Raw genomic sequence first — 13,924 nt, forward strand, 5'->3', positions numbered from 1 at the left:
TCTTGTCTTAATTTATGAAATGCTTCCCTAGCAGTGAATTCCAGAGTTACCCACTTCAGTTTCCCTCCTGCATCCTGGTCTTGCAAGACCAAACACACTGGGCTCCCTCCCTTGGAGTGAGATTGGGCAAGAAGCTGAGGTGAGCCTGTGTCCTGATGAGAAGTTCAGGCAGGGATTTTCCTGTGACCTCTGTTCTCTACCTCTTTGCAGGCTGAACTGGCCTTCAGTGCTGGGGACGTTATCACTGTCTTTGGGTCCATGGATGATGATGGATTCTACTATGTAAGTGCAGGGCTTGGGAAAGTCCTGTGGTTACCCTGGAAATTGCTGGAGTTCATGGAGCAGCAGGGAAGCAGAAATCAGGAAACAGCATGTCCTGCTTTTGGGACAAACATAAACCCCTCTCTACTTAGTGCAGGGCAGCCTGTTTCTGGTACTCATTTCTCCTGCTGCAAATCCACTATTACAGAGTCTTGGAATGGTCTGGGGAAAGGACCTGAAAGCTCATCCTGTTCCACTCCCTGCCATGGGCAGGAACACTTTCCACTGTCCCAGGCTACTCCAAGCCCTGTCCAACCTGGCCTTGGACACTTCCAGGGATCCAGGGGTAGCAAGAGTTTCTCTGGGCAGCCTGTGCCAGGGCCTCAGCACATCTGCAGTCAGAGATTCCTTCCCAATATCCCATCCATCCCTGCTGTCTGGCAGTAGAAAGCCATTTCCCCCTTGTCCTGTCACTCCACACCCTTGTCCCCAGTCCCTTTCCAGCTCTCCTGGAGCTCTTTTAGGCCTGGAAGGGGCTCTGAGGTTGCCCTTGGAACCTTTTCTCCTCCAGGTGAACCCCAGGGTATCCCAGCTTGGCTCCAGAGCAGAGGGGCTCCAGCCTTGAGGGCATCTCTGTGGTCTTTAAACATCCCAATGGTTCTGAGTGTATTTTTTGGTATCAGCTGCCTGCAGGTTTCCTAAAGCCTTGCATGCCTTTTTTCATGCACACACAGCTGAATTAGCAGCTACTTCAAGCTAACATTTCACCAGGCACTTGGACACTTGGGCTAGAGGCTGGAATAGTGATCCATGTAAGCAGACAGATTCCTGGGGCTGTGCCTGCCCTCCAACGGTGTGCCAAACTTGAGCCTTGGATCATCCACCTTTTCCTGCTTGGGAAACAGTGTGACTTCACACATCTGACTTGAGGTTGAGCTCCAGGTTCAGCCTGAGGACATCACTGGGAATGTTTTGTTTGATCCTTTTATAATGTTGGACAAACAGCATTGCTGGGGTGGGTTTTGTCTCACCCAACCACTTCCTGTTGAACTGGATAAATATTTGTAGGAGTACAATAGTGCAGCTCTGGGCCTCTGTGACCATGGATGCTATACCTACAGGACATTGTACCAGTACTGCCTCATTCTTTAAAGACGTAGTAAATACCATGACAAATCAAAGGCCTCTAGGGCACCTGTGGCACAGTCATATTCCAGTATGATAGAGGAGATTTTGAGTTTGTAGAAACAACTTTGTCACAACTTGCTGTCATCTCTTTTTCCTTTACTGTCTTCTGTGTTTCTGTGCTCTAAATTGTTCCACAACTAAGCAAGGATGTGAGTTATGGAATTTTCTGAGGATCCTCCCTATGTGGGTGTGTTCTGGACTTGTCTCAGCCTGCAACCCAAGCTTCTCTGCAGGGCACTGCACCTCGAGTTGTTACTTATGTCTCCAGGAAAGCTGTTGTGAAAATTGAATGTTGATCTTGCAGGGAGAGCTGAACCAACAGAGAGGGCTTGTCCCATCCAACTTCCTGGAAGCTGTCCCTTTGGATGGCGACACAGCCAAGGAATTCCACTCAAAAGATAAAGAAGCTTCTCCGCTGAGTGCTGAGAGCCAGGTGAGATGTGTGGCTGCATGGCACTGCCATCCAGGCTGGGATGTGTCTGGAGCCTGGGCATTGCATGGCATGCAGCACCCATGGGATCACTGAACTTACTGCATGCAGCCCACTCATCCTAAGGGAGTGCCAGGAGCATTTCCCAAAGACTTCCTTGTAGTGCAGAAAGTGGCACAAAACAACACCTGCTGGGGCCTCAGGTTGGTCAGGTAGGCAAGGAGCTTTCAAATCCCACCAGCAAATTGTTTAGATCCGCTGAAAGGTCAGTGAGAAAATCCTACTGGAAGGAAAGGTTCAAACAGCTCCCCAGGCACATGAAATTCCTTAATTATTATATCCACGTCCAGGAGCCCTGGAATTAGCAACACCCAGACACCGATGGTCTTGCATCCACACCAAGTTGGATATATCTTAATCCAGGCTGAGGTGCTTATGGATAAATTCAAAACACACTGAGGAGTTTCCCAAACAGATCTGGGGGATGGATCCTACGGTTTCAAAAGCATTCCCCATAGTAATGGAATTCAAAGGTTAAATTAACCCCTTGCATTGTGTTGCTGAGATTCTTGGAATAAAGGCTTAACTGGGACACTTGGGGCCGTGTCAGTGTCTGAGGCTAAAAGTGTAGCAGCTCCTTTCTCATTCCTGGAGCCCCTGTGCTGTCTCACTGTGGACTGGGTGGCAGGAGGGACCCAGCTTGATCCCAGCTCACATGGGCTCAACCTTCAGTCCTTCTTGGGAGGTTGTTGGCGCTGTCATGTGGTGCCAGACCCACATGAGTCAGAGCAGGTTGGCTTTGAGCCATCCTGAGGGAAGTAGGTGGCCCTGAATCCCTGAATCCCGTTCTGTTGAACTCCCCATTGGTGCCATCCCTACTTTCTGCTCTCTGCAGCATTTCTTGGCCTTTTTTTCATGCCCAGCTATTCCTGTTCTCTGTATCTATATCTCTATTGTAGGATGCTGCTTGGTCTTCCTTCACCTAAGCCCCATCCCTTGCTTCCAGGCATTCCAGGCTTTGTGGGTACACGATTTGCACTCCAGCCTTGATGCCTTCTCAGGCAGAGCAGCCTGGCTCAGATAATGAAGTTTGTGGGCAGTTTGCTGGATCATCTGCTGACCTCAGCAGCTCTCTGGGGTCCTTGTACTTTCTTGTTGGGAGTACTGGTCCTTGCTGAGGAATTACAGGTTAATCAGCTGTTACTGCCAGGGTTTAAGAGCCCAGAGGTCACCCAAGTCTAACCTCCCAAGGGGTTAACAAGGATGCAGAGTGGGGTTCTTTCTTCAGTTACCCTCTCAAAAATATTTACTCTTACCAAATTACTCATCTGTTGAAATAGAGGGTGCCAAAGGAGATCTCAAGCAGTAAAATAAAGGTGGAATTCTAAGTGTAATTTAATGCAGATGTTCCCCATCTGCATCCCTCAGGCATTAGCTAGCAGCCACAGGGCCTGTTTCAAATTCCCAAGGTTGTTATTCCAGCCCACATCCTCCCAGGGACCAGGGGGATTTCAGGCAACCTTGTCTGCCATGGGCAGGTGTGAAGGGTTTGCAAAGCCAAGCCCACTTTCCTCTCTGTTCTCTGCTGCTGAGTTCAGTGGGTGACTGATGCCTTGGGCAGCATTTTGGCCCACATAGCCCTGCATGCTGAAGGTTGGAAGCTCTTTTCCTATGTTCCATGACATTTTTTAAAAACACAAGCACCTGTCAGGTGTGTTAAAGACAGCCCATATAAAACAGACACAGTTCACATTTCCCTGCCCTTCAAACCTTTCCATTTGTCTCTAGTCCTCTGTGCCTGAGATTCAGGGGAGTCTCCCCTTACACTGGCTCTGACTTTGGGTGCACAGAGCAGGAACCTGTTTGGTTTGATACTTTTGGTACTCTCCTGATCCATGAAGTGCTGCTCTCTGTCTGTATTTGGGGGACTGGAAAATTCAGGTAATGATGATTAAACCAATTTTATTTCAGTGGGAATTAGCTTGAACTCCCTAGACATGACTGTGGCTGCTTCTGCGTCATGCCAGCTTGGCTTCTGTCCTGCTGCCTCCCTGCTTCTCCTGGACCCCTGTCCCAGGGGATTCTGGCTCAGCACCCCCAGCACCCCTCCCGCTTGTGCTTTGCAATCCAGACCTGTCTAAGCAGCTTCCAAACAGGAAGGGCACATTTGCCCCCTGTTAAAAGTGGTATATTTACCCTGCTCAGAGCCAAACTGGTATTAACTAACTGCGTTCAGGGTGTTTAGTGATTCCTGAAGAGACAGAACATGACCCCACAGTGGTTCTGGCTGTCACAGCAATCATAGCATCCCAACCTATGGGCAGAAAACCTCATGGGAAAGGCAGAAGAAAGAAATACCTCCTGTAAAACAGACATATTCCATATTCATCCCTGAGTTGGAATGAACTCTCCCAGTGATACAGTCATGCCTGAGTTTTTCCAAATTCCTGTAGCACTTTCACCCAACAGAGTTAAGGAATACTTGCTTGTTCAACTTGCAAATTCCCAGTCCCAGCTTGAGCCCTGGCACCTCAGGGGGGCTGTGTGTGCACCATGGCAGAGCTTTGGACTCGGTTACAGCTTGTCCCAGTTGCAACAGAAGCTTCTCCATGAGTGATTTTTAAATCCCTTGTAATTTCTTGGATGTGATGTTCTTACCTTATCTGTTCTTCACACTTCCCTTCTTCTTGCTGCCCTACCAAAGGCCTGAGAATAAGGACAATTTATTTTCAAATTGAACTGGGGAAGGTGGATCATTTTTAATTATTTCTGAGTAAATCTTAAAATGCTGGCAACTGAAAAGGTGAAGCAATTGAACTTACAAACTGACAACATTTGGCAATTAGAATAAACAAACAAAAATAGCCTAAAGGGGAAGATCCAAGAAGTTCTGGTCACAGCCGGGGCCCAAAACACTCATGCTTACCAGCTCAGAGCCGCTGCTTTACCACTTTTCCTGTTGCTAGAATATTTTGCCATTAGTAACATGCCATTTCTGTCAAAGACTGATTGTAAAGCACCTTTAGAAAGTGTTTGATTCTAACTGATTTCATGTATTTATTTCTGCCTGTGTTACGCACCCGGGACGTTTCTTTTCTTCAGAGAATGAGGAAGAGAAGAGTCCAGTGATAGATATGAATGATACATAGAGAGAGCAACCATGTAAGTGTGTGAGACCTTCAACCTCCCACCCAGCCCCTCAAGGGCTCCAGTACCTGTAGTTGCCTCCTATTCTTGCTTGTAGTTTGACAGGCTGGCTTGGGGCTGTGGTGGCAAAACCCACCTTCATCTGATGTCAGATTTTTCACTGCCACCTGGGTTCTGTGGTAAAGGCAAACCATTCAGCACATGAAGTGCAGTTGGCTGGAACAATTATCTGGTGGTTTTGGGGACCAGGATGGAACTGTGCTGGATATTCAGGTTTGGGAAGGACCTGCTTTGTGATTCAGCTTAGTCATTCTGTTCACATCGACAGCCAAATCTTTGTTTGGTCTTTGCAGGGTCCTCCTCAGTCTGAGCACACTTCATGTTCAGCCTGGGTTTTTTTCCTTCTGGATTTTACTCCTTCCTGAGAATAGTACTGAAAAACCCCCGCCCACTATCCATTTAAGAAAATAGTAACATTTAGGCCCTAAAACCAACCTTGTGTGGATAATTGTTCTGGGCCTGGGTGGGTGAGACCCCTGGTTTTGGGGACCAGTGGGAGCAGTCTTTTTTTTCCTTAGTTTCAAATGTTTGTTTTTCAGAAGTTGTGTTAATAACACCTGAGAGAGTACTAAAACCACCCCTGAAAACTGACATCTCTCTTGTGTTTATCACTAATAACTTGTATGAGTATTTTGACAGAGCAGTTCTCCTTTGTTTCTCTTAGAGAAGAACCCCCAATTTTCGTATGATTTTTACCACATGAATCTGTGAGCTGGTTCTGTGCTTTCTTGACACATAGAGACCTCTAAAAAGAGGAGAAATTGTTTGTGGGGCCACTTCAGATCTGTCCTGAAACTGTTCCACCCTTACTGAAAAAGTGTTTTCCAATGGTGCCTGGACAGATCTTCCACTGCCCTGGCTGCACAGGGGCCTTTACATCCCTCCTACATCACTCCCTGAGTGTTGGTGAGCCCCTTCTGGTGCTAGCCTTGTGTTTTTGGACATTTTATCCAAGGATTCTTTGTTGCACAAATCATAGTTTTTGGAGCAGGACTTGGGGATTCTTTCTTTTGCTCACAACTAAGAGTGGGCTCCAATTTAGCCCTCACCTGGCTTTCCTTTTTGCCTCCATAAATCTTGCATTTCTGGCTGCAAATAGTTAATCTGGATTTATTTGGATTTACTCCCAGACTCCTCAGACCTAACTAACACTGGGCTTATCAGTACCAAGTGCTGTTCTTTGCACACTGGAGCTGCCAGGATAGACAGAGGTTGCAGCTGTTGCTGCAGCATTGGTTGGAGTGGACCTTGCAGGCAGAGTGCAGTTTTCCCAAGGGCCAGCCTGGGTCATCCATCAGCCTGTGTGACATCCTGCAGCACAGCCTGGGCAGTAGCTGGCCTCAGGGCACAGCACTGCACACTTGGAGTGTTGTAGGAGTGCCTTGGAAAGCAATGTTTTCAGGTGAACAGAGGGTGTGAGCTCACAAATAGTCAGCTGTGGGATTGGTTACTATCATGGAGAGAGGTAGAGAGGAGTTCCAGCTCTGTCCTGTAGTTCAGGCAGAGGAGAGTCTGATGGCACTGGCACAACTCAGTGATTGCTGTGAGGCAGAAGTTCACTCTCAGCTTTGTAGAGTTGGGAGGGGTCACAAATGCACTCCAAGATGGAGCTCCCTGTGCTCCTGCCCACTCAGGACTGACTCCATGGGTATTGTAGGTGCTGAGTCTGACCCAGAGCAGAGGTTTGTGCCTCATCCTGGGCCAGAAGTGCTTCACTCCTGCAGCAGCCTGGACCAGCACAGCTTCCAGCTGTGAGGGGAGGAGAGGTCACAGCCACTGGGTGCTCCTGGTCCCAAAGGAGGTGGGTGCTGAACCAGCAGTAGGTGACAGAGCAGGGTTGCTTTGACTTTTCACCCCAGGAGATTTTAAATTAAGTCCCCACAGGCCATGAGCATGGCTGTGCTGGAGTGAGGCAGCAATAGTCTAGGCTCTGCTACTGCCTTATTTTTCTGCTTGCCCTGGACACAGAGCAGGACCAGGACCAGGCACATCCAGTCCTGCTCAGGGGCTGCTGCTGAGATCTTCACACAGTGGAGTCTGATCTTCAGGAGTGCTTCCACTCAGGCAGAGAGTCCTGCTGGCAGTGTCGCCATCTCACATTCCCTCTGGGGGCTTTGGCTCCAGCAGACTTGTGAGGGACTCAGTGGGGCCCCGCTAGAGGGATGCTGAGGGTGTGATGTTCCAGTGTCAAAGGACTCTTCCCTGGTACAGCTCAGCCACTCTGGCCTTGTGTTGGGTAATGCCAAGACAGGATGTACCGCTGGAGCTTGGCAGCTGCTGGTTTGTGAAAGCTGTGTTGAAGAGAAGGCAGTGAGACAGGTTCTCCTAGGCCACAGAAACCCAGAGCCTCCTCCCTGAGGAACTTGGCAGCCTGTTGGCAAAGCCTGACCTGCCAGATTGTTCATTGTCACTGTGTAGACAGCTGAGTCCAGTGAGATGAGATTGTGGAAAGGAAGGCTGCTGCTAGGAACTGACTTCTCAGTGCTTTGTGAAGAGGAAACTGAGCCTGGGACTCGGGCACATTCTGATTTCTAAAAGCCCTTTCCAAAGGGAACAGCACTGTTTGAGACTGGTGGGTCCCAATTAACCATCTCAAACACTCAGGGTCTCAGGAACATTTCTGTGTGCCACTTGATCCAAGACTTCTCCATCTCCTGCTCCACTGGTGCTACTGCAGAGCACCAGACTTGGCTTTCTGCCCCTCCTGCCTCTGGATCTGCTGGATGCTGAGCAGCCTTGCAGGACCACTAATTCCTCTTCCTACGATGGCCACTGTTGAGAAGCCTCAGGACTTAGCCAGTCTCCTTGATCTTCTGGAGGTCTTGCAGAGCACTTGTTCTTACAAAATTTGGTTTTGTTAATGTCCTGGCTTCTGTCCCAGAGCATGCTGGTAGCCCAGCATGGGCTGAGGTATCCATGGACTCATCAGTACCTGTCCCCATCCATGCTATCAGGAGCTGCTTCACTTACTTAGCTGTGGAGCAGCATCTTTTCACCATGTCTTTAGTGGGTCTTTTGTCCTGTTCTTAGCCCAAAGTTCAGGAATTTCAGGAATTCTTAGCTAAGGAAGGGTCTGGGTTGTAAGTACAAAATTTAAATCCACTGGAAACTTCCTAAGTGGAACTGCATACAGGGGAGAAGGCCAGGTTCTCTGGCTGAGGTTTATGTTGGTGTGATCTCCTTCAGCAGCTCTAACTTGTACTTTTGTCTTTTGTTTTCTCTTTTTCCCACCCAGCTAAATCCAGATGGGTCTGTTGATCAGAGCAACTCCTCTCTGTCTTCTCCTCTGCCAGCACCTTCCTGCCTTGTCCCAGGCCAGCAGAGTCCAGAGCAGGCATCGCTGGCCCTTCTCACCTGCAGTGATGCACCTGGGCAGAATAAAAAGAAGAGAGGCTTCTTCTTCAAAGGGAAAAACCTTTTCAAAAGACTTGGGTCCAATAAGAAAAATTAACAAGGGGTTTGTTTATTCCATCTGGGCTGCCCACACAGCCCCAGAGACTGAGAGTTCAGGAGAAGCCCTCTGCAATAAGCTGATTATTTTCATAGGGAAGAAGTATATGTTGAATAGAGAAAACTCTGGAGGGTGTGGGACCTGAGAGCCCTTGGGGGAAAAGTGTGAGGTGTGAGGGCTCAGCTCCGGGATCCAGCAGCCCTTGGTGCACTGGGTCCCTGTAAATATTTTAATTTAAGGATTATATGCTGGCTGTAAGTTAGCTAACTGGCTTTTCTCAGCAAAGCCCCTTAGGAGAGATCCCTTGTACTCCACACCTTGGTATTTCTCTGCTCCCAAAGGAGGTCGTGTCAACTCCTTCACTTCCTGCAAAGAAAATTTGCACTTTTCCGTTCCTGTGACTTCCCTTCGCTGTCTCTGGGCTGATGAGTGAGTTCTTAATTGTACTGTAACCCTGTAAATATGAAGCTGTGCCTCAGAGCATCCCACACTGCCTCAGTCAGCTTCCAGCACGAGGATCCCCGGGGAGGAAGGAGCGATGCCCTGGCGGGGGTCGATTCTCCAGCGTGGGGGTGGACTGCTGCCAGCTGCTCTTGCCTGGTTCATCTGGGTCACACACTGACTGGGGCCTCCGCCTTATGATTTATTTATCAATTTATTTATCTATTGATTTATTTATCTACCTATTTATTTATTTATTTGTCCATCTGCCTCTGTGTCTGTCAGCTGCTCCAAAGCCAGAGTGCTGGGAGGGCAGGGTGGGGTTGGGCAGCTTGCACTGGCTTTGTAGGAGAGGGTGTGTTCCTGCAGTTGAGACACAGCCCTGTCCAAGCACGGATGGTTTTGTATGCTATGGTTTCTGTCCCTCCCTGTGTTTATTTCTCTGCATGTTCCAGTGGGTCCTTGTTCTGAATAGGGCAGTTCCATGAGCTCCGTGAGTGGTGCCAGCACAGCGACCACGAGTGGTGGTGTTATGGTATGATGTTTTTATTTAATACCAAATTTTATTATAATAAAGTATATTTTCACAAAAATACATTTTCCTTAAAAAAAAAACAGAGATTCAGCGATGCTTCTTCAGGGGGATGGATGGGGAAATGATGCCAACCACATGCACTTTGAGGGTGTTGTGCACCTTCTGTGTCTCCTTCTCAGGGGGACACATGTGGCTGTGGATGCTCCAGGTGTGAGGTGAGGGCAGGGGCTGAGGTGGCAGCCCTGGGGATGCAGGACATCAGGGAGGGCTGTGGGCATGAGGCTGCCCAGAGTGGCTGGGCTGGACCCCTCACTCCCAGCTCCACTGGTGTGTGAGCACTGGGTCAGGGGTGTTGGTTCTGCACCTGGATCCTTTGGAAATCCAGCCAAGGTGCCAGAAGTCACTCTAGGATTTTGGGGGGATTCTGCAGGATTCCCCTGACAGCAATGACTTTTCTGGGAAGCTGCTGCTCCCTAGAGAGAAATATTCCATAAGGATCTTGATACCACAGTAAGGCACAGTGTCCTGTGATGGATGGGAGTCAGGGCAAGGACAGACCAGAGGCTTTGAAAGGATGAAGTGCTGCAACTCTGCTGGAGTTGCCATGGCTTCTGGAGCAGCCTTAGTGATGCAACTCATCAGCAACCCAGGGCTTTATCTGCAGCCTGTCCTCCCATGGTGGAAGTCGTTGCTGTTCTAACTGAATTTACCAACTGGAGTTTCTTAAGTGAGTTGTTGAAGGTCTTTTGAAAGAAACTGTCATTGCTTTTATCAGGTCCTCAGGGGATGAATTGAAGAACAAAACCTTTAGAACCAAAAGCAGCCGCTGGAACGTTCTGGGGTGTGCCCAGAGCCCTATGAAGCCAATGCCTGCCTGGCTCCCTCAATCCTTGTGCTCCCATCCTCCCTGCCCAGCTGAGCCCCTGGGACCACAAGGTGTGTGTTGTATCTCTACCTCCTGTAAATTTCGCTGGGATAGATCCAGACCCATCATTCACTGAAGGCTCCCTAGTTCAGCTGGTTCCCCAACACTAGACAGGCTGTACATCAAAGCTTAGAGAAGTCTCCATGAAAAAGATTGAAGATGAACAGCTTTTAAGCTGTTATAGATAAACATGTAAGGCTAAAAGAAACAAAACAAAACAAAAAAAAAGGTGGGGGGAAATAAAGATATAATCCCGATGTTCTGCTTTGCATCCTCTGCTTCTAATTGCTGTGCCACAGCCCAGGTGTGGATGCACCTCTCTGCTCGGGGGAGCTGCTGGTGGCATCAATATGTTCCTGTTTCCGTTCTCCAGATGAGTAGCATGTGGTCTCATGAGTGCAAGGGTTTGGTGCTTGTGTTGGTGGTCACCAGAAGGCTCAGCCAGGCCCGTGGCCTTTCCCAGTCTCCCTGATCTGGGAGCAGGGCCACAGTCTCCAGGGAAAGTAAACACTCAAGAGACAAAGCATCTCACAACCCCCACTGCCATGGTTTCTGAAGTAGTTGGAGAACAATTTTTTTGAGAGCAGTTTGCTGTGATGTTTCTCAGGGCTTGAGGTAGGAGTTGGTGTGTTTAACATCTTTCCCAGTGACAAAGGCACTCATGGGCACCCCGGGCAGTCTCTGGTGACACCAAGCTGTGTGTTGGGGTCACACACTGGAGGGCAGGGATGGGGCATCCATGAGAAGGACCCGGACTGCCTGGAAAGGTGGAGCTGTGCAAAACTTATGACACTTAACCAGGCCAAGTAAAAGGTCCTACATGGAGTTGAGGCAGTCTCAAGTCCAGTTACAGGCTGGGAAGACGATGATGGATGATGGATGGATGGATGGATGGATGGATGGATGGATGGATGGATGGATGATGGATTGATGGATGGATGATGGATGGATGGATGGATGATGGATGGATGATGGATGGATGGATGATGGATGGATGGGTGGGTGGATGGATGGATGGATGGATGGATGGATGGATGGATGGATGGATAGATGGATGGATGGATGGATGGAAGGAAGGAAGGAAAGCTGCCTTGAGAAGGGTATGGAGGTGCTGGTGGATAAGAAACTTAACACAGAATCATAAAATGTCCAAAGCTGGGAGGGACATTAAGGTCATCTTGTTCCAAACCCCTGCCATGGGTGTGCCCCAGCCATGTGTGTCAGAAATCCCCATTCCCTGGGCTGATGAGGAGGGGGAAACTCTGCCCCTCTGCCTTTCTCAGGTGAGACCCCACCTGCAGAGCTGCCCCAGCTCTGGGGCCAACAGCAGAAGGAGTTGGAGCTGCTGGAACAAGTTCATAGAAGGCCACGGAGCTGCTCCAGAGCTGGAGCCCCTCTGCTCTAGAACCAGGCTTGGAAGAGCTGGGGGTGTTCACCTGGAGAGGAGAAGGCTCCAAGGAGTGCTCAGAGCCCTTCCAGGGCCTGAAGGGGCTCCAGGAGAGCCGGAGAGGGACTGGGGCAAGGTATGGAGGGTCAGGACACAGGGAATGGCTTCCCCTGCCAGAGGGCAGGGATGGATGGGATATTGGGCAGGAATTGTTCCCTGTGAGGAAGAAATGCTTTCCCTGGCACAGAAGCTGTGGCTGCCGGAGCCCTGGCAGTGCCCAAGGCCAGGTTGGACGGGGCATGAAATGCCTGGGACAGTGTAAAGTGTCCCTACCAAAGGCAGGGGGTAAAACAAGATGGTCTGTAAGGTCCATCCCAAGCCAAACCCTTCTGTGATTCTCTGAATTAAGTTCCTCATTGTGAAACACATTTCCCAGCACTGACATGCACTAACTGTCCATAGCCTTTGAAACGCCCTCATCCTCCTCCCTCTATCTGGTGCTGATGCAGCAGGGGAGGGACTCAGAGCTTTGCAAACCCACCAGCTCTGCTCCTTTGCACAAGAGCTGTGCTGTGGTCTCTGTTGTGCAAACTGCTGGTTCTGGAGCTGCTGCTGGGTCTGTTTCTGGTGCTGGTGCTGGAGCTGGAGCTGGGGGTGGTGCTCAAGTTGGGACCTCAGGCAGATGCTCTCATTCTGTCTCACACTGAAAGGGGTGAGCTGGAGACCTCCTGAGTCTCTTGGGTTTGGGTCACCCTGAAGGCCAGGGGAGGTTGCTCAGAGTCTCATTCAAGGAAGCATTATCCCCAGGGATGCAGGCCCCATCTCTGCTCTGGCTCCTGTCCCAGCACTTCCCCACTATCCTGGGTGGTTTTGTACATCTGTTGGGAATGTTCTTGGCAGCACCACATGCCATTGCCTGTTGTCCCATCCCTGGGCACTCTGAACAGCTCTGTCTGCTCTGCAGACCTTCCATGAGACAGTAAAAGTCAAGAGTAAGCCTTCCAGATCCTTTTTCCCTTCAGGCTGACCAAACCCAGTTTTCTCCTGGGCTCCAGGTGGATTCCCTCCAGGTTGTCAAAACCAGTCTGCAAACAGGACCAGCCTTACTGGGCCTCACTGCAAGATTTGTAGTTTGCTCTGCTGATTTTCTTTAAAACATCAAAGGACCAGGACCATCATCAGTTCATGGCTCCACTTACAAGGAGGCAGCTTTGGGCGTGGGGATGGTGGATCCCAGCTTTGGGGATGGACACACCTGTCAGATATTTGTCCATCAGATGCTTTTGCTCTGGGAAAGGGAGAGGGGCTTTGGCCCACGGCAGAGGAGATGCTTTGCTAGCTGAGCTCCTGGTGCAGCAGCACTTTGGGCAGACCAGATGCTCCAGACCAGGAGTTGAAGGGTGATGCCTGTTCAAACCATCATCCCAGTGCCTTCTCCTGCACAGGAAGAAGGAGCAGCTGTTGTGGACCCCCAGGGGATGTGGGGCAGAGCATGTCAGGAGGTGGGATGGGGAGTGCTGGGCACTGCAGGTGTTTCCAGGGGTAGATATCAAAGTGTTGCTTTGACCTTTACAAGCAGCAGAGAATGAAGAGCACCACGGGGGAAGGAACCTTGTCCCTGGAAGACACCCCCCGAGGGGCTCATGACTCTCAAACTACCACAAAGTGGTCACATCTCCACTTTGAGAGATCCTGGGAAAGCTCCAGTGAAGCATCAGGCTGTGGGTGAGGTGAAGTGAGGTGAGGTGAGGTTGTTATGTGTAGTAGATATAATTCATGCCATTTCTAGTATGATATATGTGATATTGAATATTTGGAGTGTACACGTTTGTATTAGGAGTCCTCCCCACCCTCGCAGACGAGACCTGGTGTATGTTGAAACCCGATTTACAGGTAAAAGGAGATGAGCCATGACTGGAGAGATACGGGACCCCAGGTGCTGATCATTGCCTGAACGACCTGAGATGGATCTCATGGAAATCCTCGGGCAGATACATGTGAATGCAGTGTTCCCATAAATTTCTTTAAGGGACTCACCAACTCCTGACACTGAATTTTTCTCCCTCATCACCAAAAAAAAGAAAATCTTATTAACCTAT

At 49.6% G+C, this 13,924-nt stretch overlaps 1 protein-coding gene across 14 annotated transcripts in view; it reads left to right on the forward strand.

The window, feature by feature from the left end:
- The window catches only part of TSPOAP1 (TSPO associated protein 1), a 75,358-nt gene extending 65,787 nt beyond the window's left edge, over positions 1-9,571 (forward strand). For 12 of the 14 annotated variants that reach the window (XM_085557652.1, XM_085557644.1, XM_077787463.2 and 9 more), the window contains 3 exons: positions 211-282; positions 1,754-1,882; positions 8,322-9,571. In XM_085557652.1, coding sequence (XP_085413778.1) covers positions 211-282; positions 1,754-1,882; positions 8,322-8,537 — 417 coding nt within the window. In that variant the 3' untranslated portion in view covers positions 8,538-9,571. Of the gene's footprint in view, positions 1-210; positions 283-1,753; positions 1,883-4,981; positions 5,042-8,321 lie in introns of all 14 variants that reach the window. The other 2 variants (XM_085557646.1, XM_085557648.1) reach the window with 2 other exon arrangements.
- Positions 9,572-13,924: the final 4,353 nt, after the last annotated feature.

The sequence above is a fragment of the Lonchura striata genome, chromosome 19 (assembly GCF_050655825.1).
Source record: "Lonchura striata isolate lonStrDom1 chromosome 19, ASM5065582v1, whole genome shotgun sequence".
Taxonomy (NCBI): domain Eukaryota; kingdom Metazoa; phylum Chordata; class Aves; order Passeriformes; family Estrildidae; genus Lonchura; species Lonchura striata.